At 41.3% G+C, this 23,694-nt stretch overlaps 1 protein-coding gene across 2 annotated transcripts in view; it reads right to left on the bottom strand.

Annotated features, from left to right (window-relative positions):
* VEGFD (vascular endothelial growth factor D) overlaps positions 1 to 23,393 on the bottom strand; it is a 45,721-nt gene extending 22,328 nt beyond the window's left edge. The window contains exon 1 of one of the 2 annotated variants that reach the window (XM_040266585.1): positions 22,840 to 23,393. In XM_040266585.1, the coding sequence (XP_040122519.1) occupies positions 22,840 to 22,929 (90 nt within the window). In that variant the 5' untranslated portion in view covers positions 22,930 to 23,393. The remainder of the gene's footprint in view (positions 1 to 22,839) is intronic. The other variant, XM_040266584.1, reaches the window with a different exon arrangement.
* Positions 23,394 to 23,694: the final 301 nt, after the last annotated feature.

The raw sequence follows: 23,694 nt of genomic DNA, 5'->3' as shown, positions 1-23,694 counted from the left end.
ACTTTAGAAAAGAGTTCACCAATTCTTTAAAAAGTTAAACTCATGGTATGATCAACTAATTCCACTCCTAAGGATTACTCAAGAGACAGAAAATCGATTACTGGCTTCCTCGGGCTGGAAGTGGGAATCAGGTTAATTATAAAGGGGCACAAGGGATCTTGGGCTTCTCAGGTGGTGCAGAGGTAAAGAACCTGCCTGCCAGTGCCAGAGATGCAAGAATTCAGGTTTGATCCCTGAGTCAGGAAGATCCCCTGGAGGAGGGATGGCAACACACACTAGTATTCTTGCCTGGCAAATCCCGTGGACAGAGGAGGCTGGTGGGCCGTAGTCCATGGGGTTGTGCCAGGGTCCAGCCCCGGTGGATCCAGGGTGATTCGAAGGTGGGGGGGATGGCATCGGCGTCTTTGGAAAAATACATATTTAATTACAGATATAGAGAGAGATTAGAAACGGATAGTGTAGTAGGAGAATTAGTGGAGAAAAGGAGGCTGAATCTAGATGGGAATTCAGCCAGAGAAATGGGAGCAAGAAAGAAGCGACATGGGGGAATCAGTCTTTCCAGAAACTGATCCCATTTCTTTATTTTTGGGTTTGCTTATATACCTTTTGTTACACATAGGGATGAATACAGAGTCATGCGGGGGTCAGCAGTCCTGACCTTTATCAAAATCAGGTCCTTCACATAAAAAGGTCTTAGGGATTTTATGATCCTTTCTTTCTGATAACCAAAAACTTATTTTTTCCAAGGGTGTTTTTTCTTAAACCAGGCACCACCCTCCAAATAAAGTTGCATTCCTATAGGGTGAGGGTGTAGTGAGTTACAATCAAGAAAGGAATTTATTTAACCCAAGGTTAACATGATTAATCTTAAAGGTTAATACTTATTTCTCCTATATGTTAGTTATATTCATTATAAGGGCAGGGAATATGGAGATTTAGCAGCAAACACCAGCCCAACAAATGAAAATCCTTTCACCAGTGCTCCCCTTAAGATCTATTTAGTCTTAAGATAGTGATAAAGTTACATTTTTACATAGCAAGGACACAGTGATTTATAACAAAGTACAGTGATCTATTACAAAAGAGAAAATTCATTAACTCAAAAAGTCTAGTATTGCTAACATCAAAAACTACTATATTTCCTTTTCTATATTCCAAATACATTGATTAATATATTCCCAGGTGCCTAAGGATATGGAGGCCTGGCGGCAATCATTGACTCAACAAGAAGAAAAAGCCCTATGCTAATTAAGACTCTCAAAATACTCCAAAACTCTCTGTGCTGTTTATGGTTAAGAGGTAGTAAACAATCATGTGGCAGGAGTATGGATAATCCTGTCACACAAGCTAGTCTGTCAGCAGAGAGGTTTGACCTGAGACATCCTTGTCCCACCCAGGGGAGGGAATTAGCAGCAATTATTGACACAACAAATGAAAAACCCTTCACCAATATAATCCCTAACCAACCCACTATACTAATAATTTGTAACTCCACAAAAGAATTTGCCTTTAGTAAGTCTAAAACATCTCATGCCTCTCAGATTGGGAGGCTGTAAACAATCACATGTGGCCGGACAAACCTATACAGGTGAGCTAGATAACCTTCAGAGGAGTCAGTAAGCTGAAACACTCTTGTCATGCCCAGGAATTTTTATTGCCTTGGAGCTGCACGTTTACTCCTTCTCCGAGAGAAATGGTTATGGGGGAGAGCATAAAACAGACTCTGGTTTTGGGGTAGATGCTCGGGAACAGGGGGTTTCCTGAGGCTTGATCACGCCTTTGCGTATGCCAAGCCTCCTTCCTCATGACCTTTGCCATGGGCGGAGTTCCTCACGCCGGCCCCCGGCAGGGTTGCAAAGAGTCAGATACAATTGAGTGACTGAGAACACACACAAACATACACAAGGGATCTTATATGGAGATGGCTGCACCACTCAGTAAGTTCACTGAATTACTTCAAACAGGTGAATGGTTAAATTTTATACTATGTAACTTGTATAACAATATAGTGGTTTAAAACAAAAAAGAGGAAGAATTGGAAGCTTAAAGGCCAAACTAGTTGTATCCAGTTTGGGAGGCAATGTAAAATATCGGAGACCTGAACAATGGGATATCACTGGACACCCATTTCATTGGTTTGCTCTTTTGTTTATTTCTTCTCACTTTGGCCTCAGCCCCCACTGTTCCCTCTGCTGGGAATGCCCTCCACTCTGTCTAGCTAAACCTTTATCAACCAGGTGTTACCTCTATATGGAAACCTCCCCCACAACTCCCACCCCTGCCTGGGTCTGGTCCTTCAGTCACATGGATTTCTAGCTCCCCATCCTTTTCCTCAGCACTTACCACCACTGACAGTAAAGAATTATTTGCCATTACTTACTTAATGCTTCTCTTCCCCACTGTGTCTTAAGTACCACTGGAAGAGTAATGATATGTTTTATTCACATACCAATAGGTAGAGCTATGAATTAGGAGGTTGGGATTAACATAACATACACCAACAAGGACCTAGTGTATAGCACAGGGAACTTTACTCAGTATTTCTTCTCCTATTAGGGAAAAGAATCTGAAAACGAATAGACACGTATATGTATAACTGAATCATTTTTCTGTACACTTCAAACTAACACAACATTATAAATCAACTATAGTTCAATTAAAAATAATCAAGAGGAAGACATAGGCAGTACACTCTTTGATATACATCACAGCAAGATCCTCTGACCCACCTCCTAGAGTAATGGAAATAAAAACAAAAATAAACAAATGGGACCTAATTAAACTTAAAAGCTTTAGCAAAGCAAAGGAAACAATAAACAAGATTAAAAGACAACTCGCAGAATGGGAGAAAATAATTGCAAATGAAAACTGATAAAGGATTAATCTCCAGAATATATAAGCAGCTCATACAGCTCAATATTAGCAAAATACACAGCCCAATCAAAAAATAGGCAGAAGACCTAAACAGACATTTCTCCAAAGACAACATACAAATGACCAATAAACACATGCAAATATGCTCAACATCATTAATCATTAGAGAAATGCAAATATAAACTACAGTGAGGTATCACCTCACACCAGTCAGAATGGCCATCATCAAAAAATCTACAAATAATAAATGCTGGAGAGAGTATGGAGAAAAAGGAACTGTCCTACACTGTCAGTGGAAATGTAAACTGATACAGCCATTATGGAAAACAGTATGGAGATTCCTTAAAAAACTAGAAATAAATCTACCATATGTCCCAGCGACCCCACTACTGGGCACACACTCTGAGGAAACCATAATTGAAAAAGACACATGTACCTCAGTATGCACTGCAGCACTATTTACTATAGCCAGGACATGGAAGCAACCTAGATACCCATTGATAGGTGAATGGATAAAAAAGATGTGGTAGATATATACAGTGGAATATTACTCAGCCATAAAAAAGAACAAATTTGAGTCAGTTCTAGTGAGGTGCATGAACATAGGGCCTGTTATACAGAGTGAAGTAAGACAGAAAGAGAAAAATAAATATAGCATATTCATGCATATATGTGGAATCTAGAAAAAATGGTACTGATGAACCTACTTGCAGGGAAGGAATGGAGATGCAAATGTAGAGAACAGATTTGTGGATGCAGTGGGGGAGGGAGAGTGGGATGAATAGAGAAAGGAGTATCAACATCTACACACTATTAGGTGTAAGATGGCTGGCTGATGAGAAGTTCCTGTGCAGCACAGGGAGCCCAGCCTGGAGCTCTGTGATGACTTGGAGGGATGGAATAGGGAGAGGGGAGGGAGGCTAGGGAGGGAGGACAGGTATGTATAATTATGACTGAATTGCGTTGTTGTATGGCAGAAACCAATACAACACTGTAAAAATATTTTTAAATATATTTAAAGAAAAAATGGGAAAAAACTAAAGAGATGTATCAACACATCTTAGCATAAAAATAAAAGCTATACAAAGAAAAAATAGTAAGAGCTAAATATTCATTAAATGTATGAATAAATAGAAATGCTACAGAAAGCTTAACCCTGACATTACTGACTTATTTGAACTGCATCACTTATTTTTCAAGGCTCTTCCTTGGAGTATCCTCCTTCCAGGTCCAAATCACCTGCCACTTTTTCTATCAAGCTTTCTATGATATCCCTAACTTAGACTGTATTTTTAATGAGGATATTACATTTCCCTTGTTAGACTATGATCTCCTTGAGGGTAGAATATGTGGTCAGGTTCATCTTTTTAAGTAAGTACTTAATGCATAGCTGATGAAGAAATTTATGAGTAATAAATACACACACACTGGACAAATATTGTGATCAGGCCGATGTTTGTGTGGTCTGTTTCATCTTTTGTATATAGAGCAATGCTTCTCAAAACTTCCTGTGCATACCAGTCACCAGCAATCTTGTCAGAATACAGGTTCTGAGGCAGTAGGTTTGGAGGGAGACCTAGAATGGTGCATTTCTAACAAGTGCCTAGGTGCCTGTGGTTGGTTGGCTGGCCACACTTTGAGAAGTGTTTGTAGCACAGGTCGTCAATCGGCTTCACCTTGAACCTACCTGGGAAGAAACCTCACAGAAAAACACTGATCCTTGGATCCCCTCCTCAGAAATTCTTATTTTATGGGTCTAGGTTACAGCTTTGCCATAGGGATTTTTTATTTTTATTTTTTTGGTCCAGCCTAGGCTTTATTGACTTGCCATACATTCCAGTACATTTGTAGAGTGTGGATTTACCTCACTTGGATTAATTTTTTTAATTTATTTATTTTAATTGGAAGCTAGTTATTTTATAATATTGTTGTGGTTGTTGCCATACATGGACATGAATCTGCCACAGGTGTACATGTGTTTCCCATCCTGAACCCCACTCCCCCTCCCTCCCCATCCTGTCCCTCTGGGTCATCCCAGTGCACCAGCCCCAAGCACCCTGTCTCATGCATCAAACCTGGACTGGCGATCTGTTTCACATATGATAATATACATGTTTCAGTGCTATTCTCTCAAATCGTCACACTTTTGCCTTCTCCCACAGAGTCCAAAAGACTGTTCTTTACGTCTGTATCTCTTTTTTGCTGCCTTGCATATAGGGTCATCATTACCATCTTTCTAAATTCCATATATATGCATTAGTATACTGTATTGGTATTTTTCTTTCTGACTTACTTCACTCTGTATAATAGGCTCCAGTTTCATCCACCTCATTAGAACTGATTCAAATGCATTCTTTTTAATGGCTGAGTAATATTCCACTGTGTATATGTACCACAGCTTTCTTCCATTCATCTGCCGATGGACATCTAGGTTGCCTCCATGTCCTGGCTATTTTAAACAGTGCTGCGATGAACATTGAGGTACACATGTCTCTTTCAATTCTGGTTTCCTCGGTGTGTATGCCCAGCAGTGGGATTGCTCGGTCATATGGCAGTTCTATTTCCAGTTTTTTAAGGAATCTCCACACTGTTCTCTATAGTGGCTGTACTACTTGGCATTTTCTCCACACCCTCTCCAACATTTATTGTCTGTAGACTTTTTGATAGCAGCCATTCTGACTGGCATGAGATGGTACCTCATTGTGGTTTTGATTTGCATTTCTCTGATAATGAGTGATGTTGAGCATCTTTTCATGTGTGTGTTAGCCATCTGTATGTCTTCTTTGGAGAAATGTCTGTTTAGTTCTTTGGCCCATTTTTTTGATTGGGTCATTTATTTTTCTGGAATTGAGCTGCAGGAGCTGCTTGTACATTTTTGAGATTAATTGTCAGTTGCTTCGTTTGCTATTATTTTCTCCCATTCTGAAGGCTGTCTTTTCACCTTGCTTATAGTTTCCTTTGTTGTGCAAAAGCTTTTAAGTTAAATTAGGTCCCATTTGTTTATTTTGCTTTTGTTTCCATTACTCTGGGAGGTGGATCATAGAGGATCCTGCTGTGATTTATGTCAGAGAGTGTTTTGCCTATGTTTTCCTCTAGGAGTTTTATAGTTTCTGGTCTTAGGTTTAGATCTTTAGTCCATGTTGAGTTTATTTTTGTGTATGGTGTTAGAAAGTGTTCTACTTTCATTCTAGTTTCGTTCATTTCTCATTCTTTCATTCTTGACCAGTTTTCCCAGCACCACTTATTAAAGAGATTGTCTTTTCTCCATTGTATATTCTTGCCTCCTTTTTCAAAGATAAAGTATCCATACGTGCATGGATTTACCTCTGTGCTTTCTATTTTATTCCATTGATCTATATTTCTGTCTTTGTGCCAGTACCATACTGTCTTGATGACTGTAGCTTTGTAGTATAGTCTGAAGTCAGGCAGGTTGATTCCTCCAGTTCCATTCTTCTTTCTCAAAATTGCTTTGGCTATTTGAGGTGTTTTTGTATGTCCATACAAATTGTGAAATTATTTGCTCTAGTTCTCTGAAAAATACCATTGGTAGCTTGATAGGGATTGCATTGAATCTATAGATTGCTTTGGGTAGTACACTTATTTTCACAATTTTGATTCTTCTTATCCATGAACATGGTATATTTCTCCATCTATTTGTGTCATCTTTGATTTCTTTCATCAGTGTTTTATAGTTTTCTATATATAGGTCTTTTGTTTCTTTAGGTAGCTTTATTTCTAAGTATTTTATTCTTTTCAATGCAATGGTGAATGGAATTGTTTCCTTAATTTCTCTTTCTGTTTTCTCATTGTTAGTGTATAGGAATGCAGGCAATTTCGGTATGTTAATTTTATATCCTGCAACTTTACTATATTCATTGATCAGCTCTAGTAATTTTCTGGTGGAGTCTTTAGGGTTTTCTATGTAGAGGATCATGTCATCTGCAAACAGTGAGTTTTACTTCTTCTTTTCCAATCTGGATTCCTTTTTTTTTTCTCTGATTGATGTGGCTAAAACTTCCAAAACTATGTTGAATAGTAGTGGTGAGAGTGGGCACCCTTGTCTTGTTCCTGATTTTAGGGGAAATGCTTTCAGTTTTTCACCATTGAGGATAATGTTTGCTGTGGGTTTATCATATATGGCTTTTATTATGTTGAGTTATGTTCCTTCTATTCCTGCTTTCTGGAGGGCTTTTATCTTAAGTGGATGTTGAATTTTGTCAAAGGCTTTCTCTGCATCTATGAGATAATCATATGGTTTTTATCTTTCAATTTGTTAATGTGGTATATCACATTGATTGATTTGTGAATATTGAAGAATCCTTGCATCCCTGGGATAAAGCCCACTTGGTGATAATGTATGATCCTTTTAATATGTTGTTGGATTCTGTTTGCTAGAATTTTGTTAAGGATTTTTGCATCTATGTTTATCAGTGATATTGGCCTGTAGTTTTCCTTTTTTGTGGCATCTTTGTATGGTTTTGGTATTAGGGTGATGGTGGCCTCATAGAATGAGTTTGGAAGTTTACTTTCCTCTGCAATTTTCTGGAAGAGTTTGAGTAGGATAGGTGTTCGCTCTTTGCCATGAGGATTTTTTTTAAACTTCCCTACCAGTTGCTAGACTTACAGGAAGCTGGGTGAAAGATACACAGGCTATCCTCCAGGTTACTTTTGCAACTTTTCTATAATTATTTCAAAATAAAGTTTCTTTAAGAAATCTTCCCAAGTGATTTGTAGGAGAAATACTCATTTCGGGGATGGTGCATGCTGGTTTAAAGGCCTGCATGAGTGCCTGAGCTCTGTACAAGTTCACCGAGTAAGGGATAAATGGTAGATGTATGCTGAGAAATAGTCTTATTCTTTAAACTCCTTTGAGTTATACCTTGGCTTTAAAACATTGGGATGAATATCTTGCTGAACTGGATTTTCTAAGCCTTTTTTATTTTTAACTCAAGTCACTGGATTGTTTCTGGCCCACTTCCCAATCTGAATGACTTTTTCAAGATGGAAGACCAACAAAACTGTTTCCCAGGCTAAAACAAGGGTATCAACTGTCTTATATGAGACCGTTCTAGATGACAGGGGAAAAAATTGCTACAGTTCCCAAGGAGCCAAGACCACCTATCTCCAGAACAGAATTAAAAGTAACAGGTACTGCTTTAGGGCTTCTCACCTGCCAATCCAGGAGACCTGAGAGATACAGGTTGGATCCCTGGGTCAGAAAAATCCTCTGGACAATGGAATGGCTACCCACTCCAGTATTCTGGCCTGGAGAATCCCATGAACAGAGGAGCCTGGTGGGCTACAGTCAATAGGGTTGCAGAGTCGGACATGACTGAAATGACTTAGCACGACACAGCATTGCTTTAACTTACTGGAATTTACCAGGGAATAGTAAATTCTAATCCTTCCACATGGCAGTCTAGAAACTATTTGAAGGAAAATAAAAATTAGAATATAAATACGTTGCCAAGAGAAATGCATGGCTGGGGAGTACACGGCTGAGTTCCATTCCTGGCTCTGAGCTGTCAGAGCCCAACTGTTGCCAAAAGTTGTTCTTGGGTCCCATGCTCTTAAGAATCCTCCTGTTCTAGGTATGAAAAAGGAGACCAGCTTTGTAATATTCCCCACTGGATCTCTCAGGAACTGTGGGTCTGTGTTTCTAAGCCTTTTCAAAACTGATGATGCTACTTTGTCAAACTGTATTGGCAGCTTGTCTTCAGGAAGTTTAGTGATACGGGGGTGGGGTAGAGAGAATTTGTATATTTGGAAGATCCACAAGCTTCAGAGTGCACTGTGGAGGGAACACATTTCATGTGACTTTCCCTGGATTTGCTTTGGGATTTATAAGTGTTGCCTGGGGAACCAGTCCTCTGCCTATTGGTCTCTGGAGTTAAGGGAACCACTGTTAGCTATTGATTTCCCTTTGCAGTGGGTTTAGGGAGGTGGATCCTGTTGCAAGACAAATAATTCCATGCTCCTTTCACCTCTCAGCAAACTTCTGTTTGACTGGACAAGTATTTCATCTTTAGCTTAATGTTTAAGGCTTAGCCCAAACCACCAACTTTTCTCTGATTTGGGGTCCAAGTTACATCATCATGTTCCCAGCTGTCCACAGATACTGTTCCCCAACACCTCTTCCCTTTTCTCACTCCCCTAGCCTGTCAAGGAACCCACCCAGGCCATGTTAGACTCAGGAGGCCAAACTGAAGTTGTGTGCCTTTGCCTCCTGTAGCTCTCAAGTGGACACTGCATCTCCTAAAAGGAAGCTTTGCCTGATACTGGAAACCACTCTGTGGTCTGGACAGGTGGCTGACTGGAGAGGGGAGGGCAATGGATGAGAACAGCTTAACACTGGCTTTGAGTGGTAGAGCAGTCTGCAAAACATGCTGGCAGTTTCTTACAAAGTTCAACAGACACTCGCCATATGACCCAGCAGTCCCACTCCTGGGAATATACCCTTGAGAAGCAAGAATGTAGATTCACCCAAAAACCTTGACATGAATGTTTATACTAGCTTTCCTTGAAAGAGCTAAAAAACTTGGAAACAACCAGGATGTCATTCAGTATGTGAACAGTTGCTTAGGCAAACTGTGCTACACCCATCCGATGGAATATGACTTAGCCATAAAAAGGAATGAATGGCTGATATGTACAGCAACTTGGATGGATCTCAAAGGCATTAGGAGTGAAAGAAGCAAGTCTGAAAAGGTTACTGATGGTATGATTCCATTAATAACATTCTCAAAAATCCAGGATGATAGTGATGGAGAACAGAGCAGAGGTTGCCAGAGGCTGGGAGGAGGGTATGATTATGAAAGAGTTGTTGTTGTTCAGTTGCTAACTTGTGTCTGACTCTTTGCGACCCCGTGAACTGCAGCATGCCAGGATTCCCTGTCCTTCACTATTTCCCAGAATTTGCTCAAACTCTCATCCATCGAGTTGGTGATGCCATCCAACCAGCTCATCCTCTGTCACCCCCTTCTCCTCCTGCCTTCAATCTTTCCCAGCATCAGGGTCTTTTCATAATGAGTTGGCTCTTTGCATCAGATGGCCAAAGTACTGGAGCTTCAGCTTTAGCATCAGTCCTTCCAATGAATATTCACGGTTGATTTCCTTTAGGATTGACTGGTTTGATCTCCTTGTAGTCCAACAGACTCTCAAGAGTCTTCTCCAACACCACAGTTCAAAAGCATCAATTCTTTGGTGCTCAGCCTTCTTTATGATCCAACTCTCACATCCATACATGACTACTGGAAAAACCAATAACTTTGACTATACAGACCTCTGTAGGCAAAGTGGTGTTTCTGCTATTTAATATGCTGTCAAGGTTCATCATAGCTTTCCTTCCAAGGAGAAAGTATCTTTTAATTTCGTGGCTTCAGTCACCATCTGGAATGATTTTGGAGCCCAAGAAAATAAAATCTGTCACTGTTTCCACTTTTCCCCATCTATTTGCCACGAAGGAATGGGACTGCATGCCATGATCTTAGTTTTTTGAATGTTGAGTTTTAAGCCAGCTTTTTCACTGTCTTCTTTCACCATCATCAAGAGGCTCTTTAGTTCCTCTTCTCTTTCTGCCATTTGAGTGGTATCATCTGCATATCTGAAGTTGTTGATATTTCTCCCAACAATCTTGATTCAGCTTGTGATTCACCCAGCCTGGAATTTAGCATGATATACTCTGTATAAAAGTTAAATAAGCAGGGTGACAATATACAGCCTCGACATACTCCTTTCGAAATTTTGAACCACTCCATTGTTCCATGTCCAGTTCTAACTGTTGTGTCTTGACCTGCATACAGGTTTCTCAGGAGGCAGGTCAGGTGGTCTGGTATTCCTATCTCTTTACCAATTTTCCACAGTTTGTTGTGATACACACAGTCAAAGGCTTTAATGTAGTCAATAACGCAGAAGTAGATGTTTTTCTGGAATTCCTTTGCTTTTTCTATGATCCAACGGATGTTAGCAATTTGAATTCTGGTTCCTCTGCCTTTTCTAGATCCAGATTGACATCTGGAAGTTCTCATTTCACATAGTGTTGAGGCCTAGCTTGGGGAATTTTGAGTATTATTTTGCTAGCATGTGACATGAGTGCAATTACGTGGTAGTTTGAACATTACAGAAGCAGAAGATATTAAAAAGAGGTGACAGGAATACACAGATCTGTACAAAAAAGATCTTCACGACCCAGATAATTATGATGGTGTGATCACTTACCTAGAGCCAGACATCCTGGAATGTGAAGTCAAGTGGGCCTTAGGAAGCATCACTATGAACAAAGCTAGTGGAGGTGATGGAATTCCAGTTGAGCTATTTCAAATTCTGAAAGACGATGCTGTGAAAGCGCTGCACTCAATATGCCAGCAAATTTAGAAAAGTCAGCAGTGGCCACAGGACTGGAAAAAGTCAGTTTTCATTCCAATCCCAAAGAAAGGCAATGCCAAAGAATGCTCAAACTACCGCACAATTGCACTCATCTCACACACTAGTAAAGTAATACTTAAAATTCTCCAAGCCAGGCTTCAGCAATATGTGAACCATGAACTTCCAGATGTTCAAGCTGGTTTTAGAAAAGGCAGAGGAACGAGATCAAATTGCCAACATCTGCTGGATCATGGAAAAAGCAAGAGAATTCCAGAAAAACATCTATTTCTGCTTTATTGACTATGCCAAAGCCTTTGACTGTGTGGATCACAATCAACTGTGGAAAATTCTGAAAGAGATGGGAATCCCAGACTACCTGACCTGCCTCTTGAGAAACCTGTATGCAGGTCAGGAAGCAACAGTTAGAACTGGACATGGAACAACAGACTGGTTCCAAATAGGAAAAGGAGTATGTCAAGGCTGTATATTGTCACCCTGCTTATTTAACTTCTATGCAGAGTACATCATGAGAAATGCTGGGCTGGAAGAAGCACAAGCTGGAATCAAGATTGCCGGGAGAAATATCAATAACCTCAGAAATGTAGATGACACCCTTATGGCAGAAAGTGAAGAAGAACTAAAGAGCCTCCTGATGAAAGTGAAAGAGGAGAGTGAGAAAGTTGGCTTAAGTCTCAACATTCAGAAAACCAAGATCATGGCATCTGTTCCCATCACTTCATGGCAAATAGATGGGGAAACAGTGGAAACAGTGGCTGACTTTGTTTTTCTGGGCTCCAAAATCACTGCAGATTGTGATTGCAGCCATGAAATTAAAAGACGCTTACTCCTTGGAAGGAAAGTTATGACCAACCTTGATAGCATATTAAAAAGCCGAGACATTACTTTGTCAACAAAGGTAAGTCTAGTCAAGGCTATGGTTTTTCCAGTGGTCATGTATGGATGAGATAGTTGGACTATAAAGAAAGTTGAGCGCCAAAGAATTGATGCTTTTGAACTGTGGTGTTGGAGAAGACTCTTGAGAGTCCCTTGGACTGCAAGGAGTTCAAACCAGTCCATCCTAAAGGAGATCAGTCCTGGGTGTTCATTGGAAGGATGGATGTTGAAGCTGAAACTCCAATACTTTGGCCACCTGATGCAAAGAGCTGACTTATTGGAAAAGACTCTGATGCTAGGAAAGATTGAGGGCAGGAGGAGAAGGGGATGACAGAGGATGAGATGGTTGGATGGCATCACCAACTCGATAGACATGGGTTTGGTGGACTCTGGGAGTTGGTGATGGACAGGGAGGCCTGGCATGCTGCGGTTCATGGGGTCACAAAGAGTTGGACACGACTGAGTGACTGAACTGAACTGAACATTATTTGGTATTGCCTTTCTCTGGGATTGGAATGAAACGTGACCTTTTCCAGTCCTGTGGCCACTGCTGACTTTTCCAAATTTGCTGGCATATTGAGTGCAGCACTTTAACAGCATCATCCTTTAGGATTTCAAATAGCTCAGCTGGAATTCCATCACCTCCACTAGCTTTGTTTGTAGTTATGCTTCCTACGACCCACTTGATTTCACACTCCAGGATATCTGCCTCTAGGTAAGTGACCACACCATCTTGGTTATCCAGGTCATAAGACCTTTTTTGTATAGTTCTGCTGTGTATTCTTGCCACCTCTTCTTAATATCTTCTGCTTCTGTTAGATCCTTGCCATTTCTGTCCTTTATGGAGCCCATCTTTGCACGAAATGTTCCCTTGGTATCTCCAATTTTCTTGAAGAGATCTCTAGTCTTCCCCATTATATTGTCTTCCTCTATTTCTTTGCATTGTTCACTTAAGAAGGCTTTCTTATCTTTCCTTGCTATTCTCTGGAACTCTGCATTCAATTGGGTATATATTTCCCTTTCTCCTTTGCCTTTTGTTTCTGTTCTTTTCTCAGCTATGTGTAAAGTCTCCTCAGACAACCACTTTGCTGCCTTGCATTTCTTTTTCTTTGGGATGGTTTTGGTCACTTGCCTCCTGTACAATGTTATGAACTTCCATTCATAGTTCTTCAGGCATTCTGCCTACCAGATCTAATCCCTTGAATCTATTCATCACCCCCACTGTATAATCATAAGGGATTTGATTTAGGTCATACCTGAATGGCCAGTGGTTTTCCATACTTTCTTCAGTTTAAGCCTGAATTTTGCAATAAGGAGCTGATGATCTGAGCCACAGTCAGCTCCCGGTCTTGTTTTTGCTAACTGTGTAGAGCTTCTCCATCTTTGGCTGCAAAGAATATAATCAATCTCATTTCATTATTGACCACCTGGTGATATCCATGTGCAGAGTCATCTCTTGTGTTGTTGGAAGAGGGTGTTTGCTATAACCAGTGTGTTCTCTTGGCAAAACTCTATTAGCTTTTGCCCTGCTTGATTTTGTACTCCAAGGCCAAACTTGCCTTTTACTCCAGGTATTTCTTGACTCCCTACTTTTGCATTCCAGTCCCCTATGATGAAAAGATCATCTTTTTTGGTGTTGGTTCTAGAAGGTCTTGTGGGTTTTCACAGAAACATTTTAATTCAGCTTCTGCAGCATTGCTGATTGGGGCATAGATTGAAGAATAGCATAAAGGAATTTTTTCTGTATCTTGATTATGGTGGTGGTCACAGAAATCTGTGTTAAAATTCACAGAACAGCACATCAAATGGGAAAAATTATCATCTTTGCCATAGAATAACTTTAAAAACATAAAGTAAGCTGAGTTTGAATCCAGGCACTGCTCCTTTTTAGCCATTTGACTGAGGGTGAATTATTGAATTTCCTTAAGTCATGGTTTCCTCATTTCAGAATGCAAAGCCCCTCATATCGCTGATATGGAGATTACCGAAGGCCATAAGTAGGAAAGGGTCAGATGCAGAGGAGGCACGTGCTAACATTCCCTGCCTTCCCTTCCTTTCTCAGGGGTGGGGCATCTGGTCCTGTGTTGGGGTTCAGAGGTGTTTCATGGGCCTTGATTTCCCTGAGCAACTCGAGTTGAGTTTGAAAAGAGCAAGATAGGGCCACCCCAACCATAGTAAATAGAAATTTAAAAGAGAAAAGCTTTTGCAGGGTAAATATCTTTTAAAAATATTTCTGGGATATATTTTCAGATGAAATGCTAATTTTCAAGTATCTACCCAGGCTTACATGGAGAAGGCAATGGCACCCCACTCCAATATTCTTGCCTGGAAAATCCCATGGATGGAGGAGCCTGGTGGGCTGCCGCACAAAGTCGGACACGACTGAGCGACTTCACTTTCACTCTTCACTTTCATGCATTGGAGAAGGAAATGGCAACCCACTCCCGTGTTCTTGCCTGGAGAATCCCAGGGACGAGGGAGCCTGGTGGGCTGCCATCTATGGGGTCGCACAGAGTCGGACACGACTGAAGCGACTTAGCAGCAGCAGCAGCAGATGGCTAAGGTGTCTGGGACCTCTACATCCTCCAATTTGATGAGCATTGCAGGATGGTTTCTCCCCAGCCAAATTGTCTAGCATGCAGGGAAGGGCGTGTGCTTCCCTTTACATGTTTTAAATTCATGCTCCATTCTATATCTCTGCTCTGACTGGATGCATCTATGCTTAGGACATGTCGGGGGAAATGAGTGTGGGGTGTGCTTGAGTGGCCAAACTCTAAAAGGATGCTCTGAATAACCTCAGGAGAATAGATCCCTAAGATCTGTTACAGTCTTTTTATCACTGATCTCAAAGATGAAGGGCCCAACATCTAAGGAAACAATGCAAAGCCTTTATGGTAATAAAGTTCAGTTCAGTCGCTCAGTCGTGTCTGACTCTGCGACCCCATGAATCGCAGCACGCCAGGCCTCCCTGTCCATCACCAACTCCCGGGGTTCACTCAAACTCATGTCCATCAAGTCAGTGATGCCATCCAGCCATCTCATGACTCTGTCGTCCCCTTCTCCTCCTGCCCCCAATCCCTCCTAGCATCAGAGTATTTTCCAATAAGTCAATTCTTTGCATGAGGTGGCCAAAGTATTGGAGTTTCAGCTTGAGCATCAGTCTTTCCAAAGAACATCCAGGACTGATCTCCTTTAGAATGGACTGGTTGGATCTCCTTGCAGTCCAAGGGACTCTCAAGAGTCTTCTCCAACACCACAGTTCAAAAGCATCAATTCTTTGGCACTCAGCTTTCTTCACAGTCTAACTGTCACATCCATACATGACCACTGGAAAAACCATAGCCTTGACAAGATGGACCTTTGTTGGCAAAGTAATGTCTTGGCTTTTTAATATGCTGTCTAGGTTGGTCATAACTTTTCTTCCAAGGAGGTAAGCGTCTTTTAATTTCATGGCTGTAATCACCATCTGCAGTGATTTGGGAGCCCCCAAAAATAAAGTCTGACACTGTTTCCACTGTTTCCCCATCTATTTGCCATGAAGTGATGGGACCAGATGCCATGATCTTCGTTTTCTGAATGTTGAGCTTTAAGCCAACTTTTTCACTCTCCACTTTCACTTTCATCAAGAGGCTTTTTAGTTCCTCTTCACTTTCTGCCATAAGGGTGGTATCATCTGCATATCTGAGGTTATTGATATTTCTCCCGGCAATCTTGATTTCAGCTTGTGCTTCTTCCAGCCCAGCATTTCTCATGATGTTCTCTGCATATAAGTTAAATAAGCAGAGTGACAATATACAGCCTTGATGTACTCCTTTTCCTATTTGGTACCAGGCTGTTGTTCCATGTCCAGTTCTAACTGTTGCTTCCTGACCTGCATACAGGTTTCTCAAGAGGCAGGTCAGGTGGTCTGGTATTCCCATCTCTTTCAGAATGTTCCACAGTTTATTGTGATCCACACAGTCAAAGGCTTTGGCATAGTCAATAAAGCAGAAATAGATGTTTTTCTCGAACTCTCTTGCTTTTTCGATGATCCAGCAGATGTTGGCAATTTGATCTCTGGTTCCTCTGCCTTTTCTAAAACCAGCTTGAACATCTGGAAGTTCATGGTTCACGTATTGCTGAAGCCTGGCTTGGAGAATTTTAAGCATTCCTTTACTAGTGTGTGAAAGTGAAAGTGAAATCGCTCAGTCGTGTCCTACTCTTTGCGACCCCGTGGACTGTAGCCTACCAGGCTCCTCTGTCCATGGGATTCTCCAGGCAAGAATACTGGAGTGGGTTGCCATTTCCTTCTCCAGGGGATCTTCCCAACGCAGTGATCGAACCCAGGTCTCCCGCATCGCAGGCAGACGTTTTAACCTCTGAGCCACCAGTGTGAGATGAGTGCAACTGTGTGGTAGTTTGAGCATTCTTTGACATTGCCTTTCTTTGGGATTGGAATTAGGTTATTGTTAAAAACAATTTCACTGCCTCCACCTGTCTCCCCCAAGAGAAGAGTATGTTTCTCAGCCCCACTGGTGTTGGGCCCCGTGACCTACTTCGACCACTAGGATGTTATAAGACATGATGCAAGCAGAGTGTTGAAATGCATTTGTGACTACACAGCTCTCCTACACTTCTGCCATCACTGCAAGTATGTGTCCCTTCTGGCCCACTGATCCAGGCAGATGAGAGTTACGTGGGGCAGACCCATACTCAACCTGTGGTTTCAGCCTTGATCCTGACTCCCAGCTCAGCCACAGTAATGCTGGTTATCAATGTTTTGAACGATTGAAATTTGGACTGGATTGTCACACTGCATTATTGTGACTCCTACAGCCATATGTCAACCTAAGTAAAACATAATCCATTGGGTGGACAGAGGATCTTTATGCCAAACCTCATCCTCCTTTTTATTAGGCAGCCCTGGTGGCTCAGATGGTGAAGCGTCTGTCTACAATGTGAGAGACCTGGGTTCGATCCCTGTGTTGGGAAGATTCCCTGGAGAATGAAATGGCAATCCACTCCAGTCTCTTGCCTTGAAAATCCCATGGACAGAGAAGGTTGGGGCAGGCTACTATCCATGGGGTTGCAAAGAGTTGGGCGCGACTGAGTGACTTCACTTGCCATGCAACTGGCAGTCAGCCCAGGATGCTTAATTTTCATCTTTCTCCTAAAGATGCAGTGGTGCCATGTCAGCACCCACGGCTTTCCTCTTCCTCATCTACAACTTCTGCACTGTCTGAGATGCCCAGTGTTCTCCAGTCTTGCTGTGACAGGATAGTTATGAAGCAAGTTATGAACAGTCCTTTTCAGAGGGTCTCTTATACAGATGAACTCAGGGAACTCCTTCAATCAAAATCACACTCTTGCCAACTCCCTGCAGAATGGGACCATAAGTAACAAAATCTCTGCCATCACAATATTCAACATGTCATTTTCTTTCTCCAGAAATAATTTCAGGCAAACCTAGATTTTAGGAAAGCAATACTTTTCTCAAAGATAGGAGTGGTATAATTATTTAGATGACAATGAATGACAGAAAGAGACTCATTAAAGCTTTCATTATTACCTAAGGTTTCAGGCACTAAAATTATCCTTCTCACAGGCCAAGTTGAGCTCCTTGGCTGCTGGTAAGACATGCAAATAACTGAGACATCTTTATTTTATAAAAATGTCATTTCCAGTCATGTGCCTGGCACACGGTGGACATTCCACAAATGTTCACTGAACTGAATGTACAGCTTGCCTTTTCCAGGAAAAAGGAGCCTCCTGAGCAGCATAAAGAAATCCAAGTGTCTTCCTTCCTTCCATGATTCTACCCCAGTGTCTAACCACAGTCACCTCCCATCTCAGTGGTATGTTCAGAAACACTTAGAACCGACCAGAGTTGTGTGGGTTAGTCATGAATACTAATCACTAAATAGTTCCAGCTTTCTACCTTCTGAGCACAGGGAAGGCTTGCACTTTCTGGCCCCTGGTGGTTGGATGGGGCCAGGGGGTCAAAGAGGTTGTGACCAGAAGTGATGTGTCCTACCCTATACACAAGCAAATAAAAAATGTCAGGTCCTGATACAGTCTATGAAGAAGATAAAATAGACACAGATCAGGTTTTGCCAACTATGACCTGTGGGTCAAATCCAGCCTGCAGTCTCTTTTTGTATGGTCTGTGAGCTAAGAATTCCTTCCTATAATTTTAAATGATTGCAACAAATGAGAAGACTATTTTGTGATGCGTGGAAATGATACACAATTCAAATTTCAGTGTCCATGAAGTTTTACTGGAACACAGCCACACTCTGGGTGACTGTTGTTGTCATCCAGTCACTAAGTCATGTCTGACTCTTCACGACCCCACGGATGCAGCACAGCAGGCTTGCCTTCCCATCTCCTGGAGCTTGTTCAAACTCATGTTCATTTGAGTCGGTGAGGCCATCCACCCATCTCATCCTTTCTATGTGATATGCCCAGGCTGTTTCTCCAACGTCAGAAGCTGCAGTTCTTGCCTCCACTCTCCCTACTCCAGCCACACTGGCCCCTGGCTGATACCTAAACATGCAAGACCACGCCCTTCCCTCACCACAACCACTGCCCCCTCACTTCCTCCAGAGGTCTACACAAATGAAAGGAAATCAGAGAAGTCTCCCCCAACCCATCCCTCTGTGTCTGTCCCCTTCTTGATTTTCTTCATGGCACAAAGAACAAATGTCTCATCTCACCTCATCTCAATCATATTCCCAACTGTGGACAGTTTCCCAGCATCTCTGCTAATCTCAAGTGGTGGGAAAGAGCTGAGCTCAGAAATGTGCCCGGAAACAATGTTACTGCCACATGTGCCCCTCTTTCTCGAGTGCCTCTAGGCCACTGTGGTTACCATAAATGTGCCTGGGAGTTCCAGAGCACCCTACGTTACACTCTACAAGGAAGCACGCATGTGTCCAAATACTACATTTTCATTCCACAAACTGTCTTTTAAGCTTGTCCCAACAGCGGTTCCTTAATCAAAGTCACTCAACATACAGCTTTCATGTGATTTTTTTCTAGAGCTTTTAAGGGTCTATACTAAATGTTAATCCACAAGTCCAAATCAGATTTTTCAAAATAAAAACATAAGTCATACATGGAATTACTATATTCATGCTGTAAGATACAGGGGGTTTACTATATCCTGAATAGCAATAACAGGCTCAAGTGATATAAAGGTTTCCCCACCAGTTAAAAGTGACTGACTAGGAGAGAAGACCTCTGTGTACAGAAGCATGTAATTCAATACATTTACCTATATGGTCATAAATGAAGAAGAAATTAATGGAAAACATTTCAAATATCCTTTGTGCCAAGGACTATGTCTGAGAGGAAACCGGACATGAGCTCACCGGGCCATCTGACTAGCAGCAAAGTCAAGGGACTTCCTTGCACATGACCTGCGAAGGCCAGTGAGGGCCAGTCTGCTTCCTGGAGTTAAATATGGAAGGCGCACCTCAGTCTTTGTTATTCAATTACCTCTAGAGATAATTTCAAGGGAAGACAAGTGACACAAGGTTATAAATTTGCAAGCTATGTGGCTTCTCATGGAAGTTAGAGGTGCCCTACATTCCTGTGGATCTTGGACTTGTTCCAGTCTTAGGCAGAGTCTGAATGACTCTACTGCTCAACAATATTCTCCTGCCAGTGAGGTTATGAAAGAGGGGGCTGGAAGGTAGCACAGGGGAGAAGGAAACCAATTTTGTCAGAAAAGAGTTAGCCAAACCTACTAGGACCCGGAATGAACCCTTTGTCACTTCTATTGGTATGTCTGCCTCAGTGACTTTGAAAAGATTTATGGCAGATGGCTTCCCTTAGTGACTTAAGGGGGTCCAAGATTCCTGGTGACAAGAAATGCTCATCAAATATACTAGAAATAGTACTGGCCAGAAGATGGATGCAAATGACAGGACAGTGAGGTTGCAGATATTTATTAATCAAAATCCCAGAGAGTGTACACTACTGTAGCCAAGGTTATCATATATAGATATGAGACCAAGTGGATAGAGGGTCCTAGAGTTGTGCACTGCACGCCCTATGCAACTATACATGACTACCCCAACATATATAAAAGCTGGAGAGGACAGACAGAAATAAATCCCATATCTAGATGGTTACTCTGATTATACTAGTGAGTTAGAGAGAGGGACTGGGTTAATCTTATTTCTAGAAGAAAACATATTCTGCTCAGATTGAAAAACTTATCAGCTAAACAGTAGATTTGAGTTGAGACTTTCCAGCAGATTTTTCTCAGTTCACAAATTCCAGGCACTGCTGCCCCCAAACAGCTAAGTACAAGTAGCAAGACTAATGAAATCAGAAGGTCTTATACTCAAATGGCAGTGAGCACAACTGTCGGGGATACTGGCAGCCGTTTGCACAGTTACTGCAGGAAAAAGAATATTCACAGACTCGTATAACTGTACTACAGGCACTGCTAGTCTAAGCTGAAAAAACAGCAGAATGTTCAAGGCTAAAAAGTGAAGACTGGGTGAAGGGCAACCTTTCAGAAAAAGAGGTAGTCAGAAGAGAGGAAGGCTAGAGATCACACTCATGGACCGGCCACCAAGGAGGACCCTGGACACATCTTGGAATAAATGAAATAGTTTTATCTCAACAAGCACTAAATACATTCATATTCCAGTGTCCAAACTATTACCACCCTGAATATGCTTTCATGGTAAATTTTGATTTAAACAACAAGAACATTAAGAAACATATTTCTTCTTGGATTTTTCTCTTAAGAGAAAATTATGGGGGAAAAGAAAAAGTATAATAACCAGTACAATGTACCTCCTGAGCCTTCACCACCCACTCACATCTGTGCCCAAACTTCTGTGTAACTGTATGCACGTCTTTTCTTCACATCAGAAAGATTTAATTGAGCTAGGTGCTGGATCTAAACTCACTATACAGAGCTTCCCTTTTTGAAGGCAATCTGGATATATATGAAAAAAAATTGCTAATGGTATCACTAAGCCTATAACAATGCATGTTCCCTGTGTAAAGATGTATTTTCTATCACATTCAAATTCAACTGCTTTCTTCAAGTACCCTATTAAATAAACTGTTTAATACAATCAATAAAACTGCTGGCAGTAAATCTGAAACTTTTTTTGGCCATGTCACATGGCTTGTGGGATCTTGGTTCCCTGACCAGGGGTTGAACTTGGGCCCTTGGCAGTGACAGCACTGAGTCCTAACCACTGGACCACCAGGGAAGTCCCTGAAACATTTAAAACCTCACTGTGCCCAGGACAACAGAAGAATTGTGTCTTTGCTGTTTAAAAGAGCTGAACAACCTAAAGAATATGACTTCTTTCCAACTATTCAGTCTCCTCTTATACCGAGGCAACTGAAGTTTCAGAGTAAAATGAAAATATTTTAAAACCCCATGTGGGGCCTAGGATTCCTGAGTTTTGTGGACTTAAAAACAGCTGAACAGCCTGAAAAGCCTTACTTGCTTCAAACAAGTCTCATTTTATCTCCTGTCCCTGAGGCTCAAAATAGGATTCCAGTTTACCTGCAATCTGCCACTGAGATCCCAACTCCAGGTTGGTGGCACTGAAGTGGAGCTGAACGACTATGATCCCTCTTGTGTCCGTTTGGAATTTGGAAAGTTGGAAAGGTGTTGCTTCCTGGCAAGGTGGCTCTCTACCTCTAACACAGAGGTCAATCCTCCCAGAAATATGGTGTATCTCTTTCTCTACTGTATGTACATCTGTGCTTTATACATAAGAGTAAGATGTTTTCATCCCCAAGGACAATTTTCCCCTGTTGGGGGCGATATCACCCTTACTGAAAATGCACATCCTAACAACAGCTACAAAACCTCAAGTCCACGTTGATTGTTCATGGCCAGAGATTCTTGAATCAATAATGATTGAGCACCACTTTGGTCAAAGCAATTATATCTTAACCATTTTCAAAATCAAAAGCTGAGAACAACAATATAAACTGTGAAATGCATAAAACTGGGTGAAATCATGCTCAGTCAGTCACATCCCAGTTAATTTTTTTGTATTACTCTCAATTCATTGGGTTCTATTTGATGCTTACTAATAGAATCCAACATTCGATTATGGCTGAGTTTTACACACATTTCAAAAAGCAAAGGACCAAAACGACTTCCACAAAAAGATTTTTCTACATGGTAGAAAGGGTAATTTGGAAAACCAGAGAGAAAATGTCTGCAGAAAGCATGGCAGTTTTTGATTTACAGAAGTTAACTAACTAAACTAACTAAAAAAAGGAACGTTTGCTGTTCACAGATGACCTGAAAATAAACAGCCCACAAAGTTATCTGTGTCATAAAAACAAATCAATGCTTCCTTAGAAAAATCACTGTGGTACAGCAGAAATTAATGCAACATTGCAAATACCTATACTCCTATAAAAAAATTACTGTGCCATCTACACATACAGTTGAGGGAAAACTTTCCTATCTGAAAAGATTCCAGAATGTCCATTCATGTCCTATTACATCTCCAAAAGCCTCCTACCCTAAGCATTTTTTAAAACTCATGGCAAGAATCTGAATAAGCTTAAGAAACAGAATACTCATTAACAAGTACAGGACATATCCTACCCACTATTAGTAGTGTTCTGCATTTTTCTATTATCTCAAAAATAGTGGGGGCAGAGAAAGCATCTTCTGTATAAGCCAGCTTAAGCATCTGCGTCATATGAAACATTGAGCTCACCTACCTTCACTGGTCCACGTTCACAACTGGAGCCCTGCAGCAACTGCAGAGAAGACACCATGAAAATATTCACCACTGCCCACTGTCTGTACATTCTGAATATTCTGTATTCAGTATCCACTGATTACCAAGCAGTTGACATCAGGCAGCTAGAGCAAACTGGTTCAAAAGGCATTCTCCAGAAGGAAAGTTCAAAACCCCAAGAGTTCACAGGGAAAAACAAGTAATCAGTTGTGATCAAAATCAATTAGTCAAGGTGCGTTTCTGTGCAATCTTATGGAAGGGGGAGAGAGATGAAAAAAAACTGTAAATGTTCTCATGCTCCAAAAATAATCAGGAAGTGGACATGTCTTCTACTTGAAATAAGAAAGCACTCTAAATCCATTTCATGTCCAGCAAATTTAAAAAATAAAAAATCCTTCCACCCTATGCCCAGGTTCAAGTTGTTTTATAAGGAGGTGGTGCGGCCACCAATGTTTGCAGCTACAGAAGGCTGGGACCCAATTGTGGATTCAAACTTTTTTCACAACCCTCATGGAAGCTTGCAGGAGCATGTGTCTTAAATCTGACACAGACTTTGGCAGAAAAAGCAGGGAAGTCTTGGCCGTAATCCTGTCGTGTCCCTACCAATAGCGGGGGAGTTTTGAAAACTGACTGAAGCGCTCAGAACTGCTGTTACTTTAATGCAGATAACCTGTAACATGAAACCAACCCCAGCACATAGGCATGGAAACTGCATTGCTCAGAAAGAGACCTCAGATGCTCACACACCTATATCAGTGAGACACACAGAAAGTGATCAAATATGCTCTAAAAAACACACAGGCACAAAGATGACAAAATAGGCACACATCTGTGG

This window comes from Oryx dammah, unplaced genomic scaffold, assembly GCF_014754425.2.
Source record: "Oryx dammah isolate SB20612 unplaced genomic scaffold, SCBI_Odam_1.1 HiC_scaffold_23, whole genome shotgun sequence".
Lineage (NCBI taxonomy): Eukaryota > Metazoa > Chordata > Mammalia > Artiodactyla > Bovidae > Oryx > Oryx dammah.
This window is presented reverse-complemented; position numbering and strand designations above follow the sequence as displayed.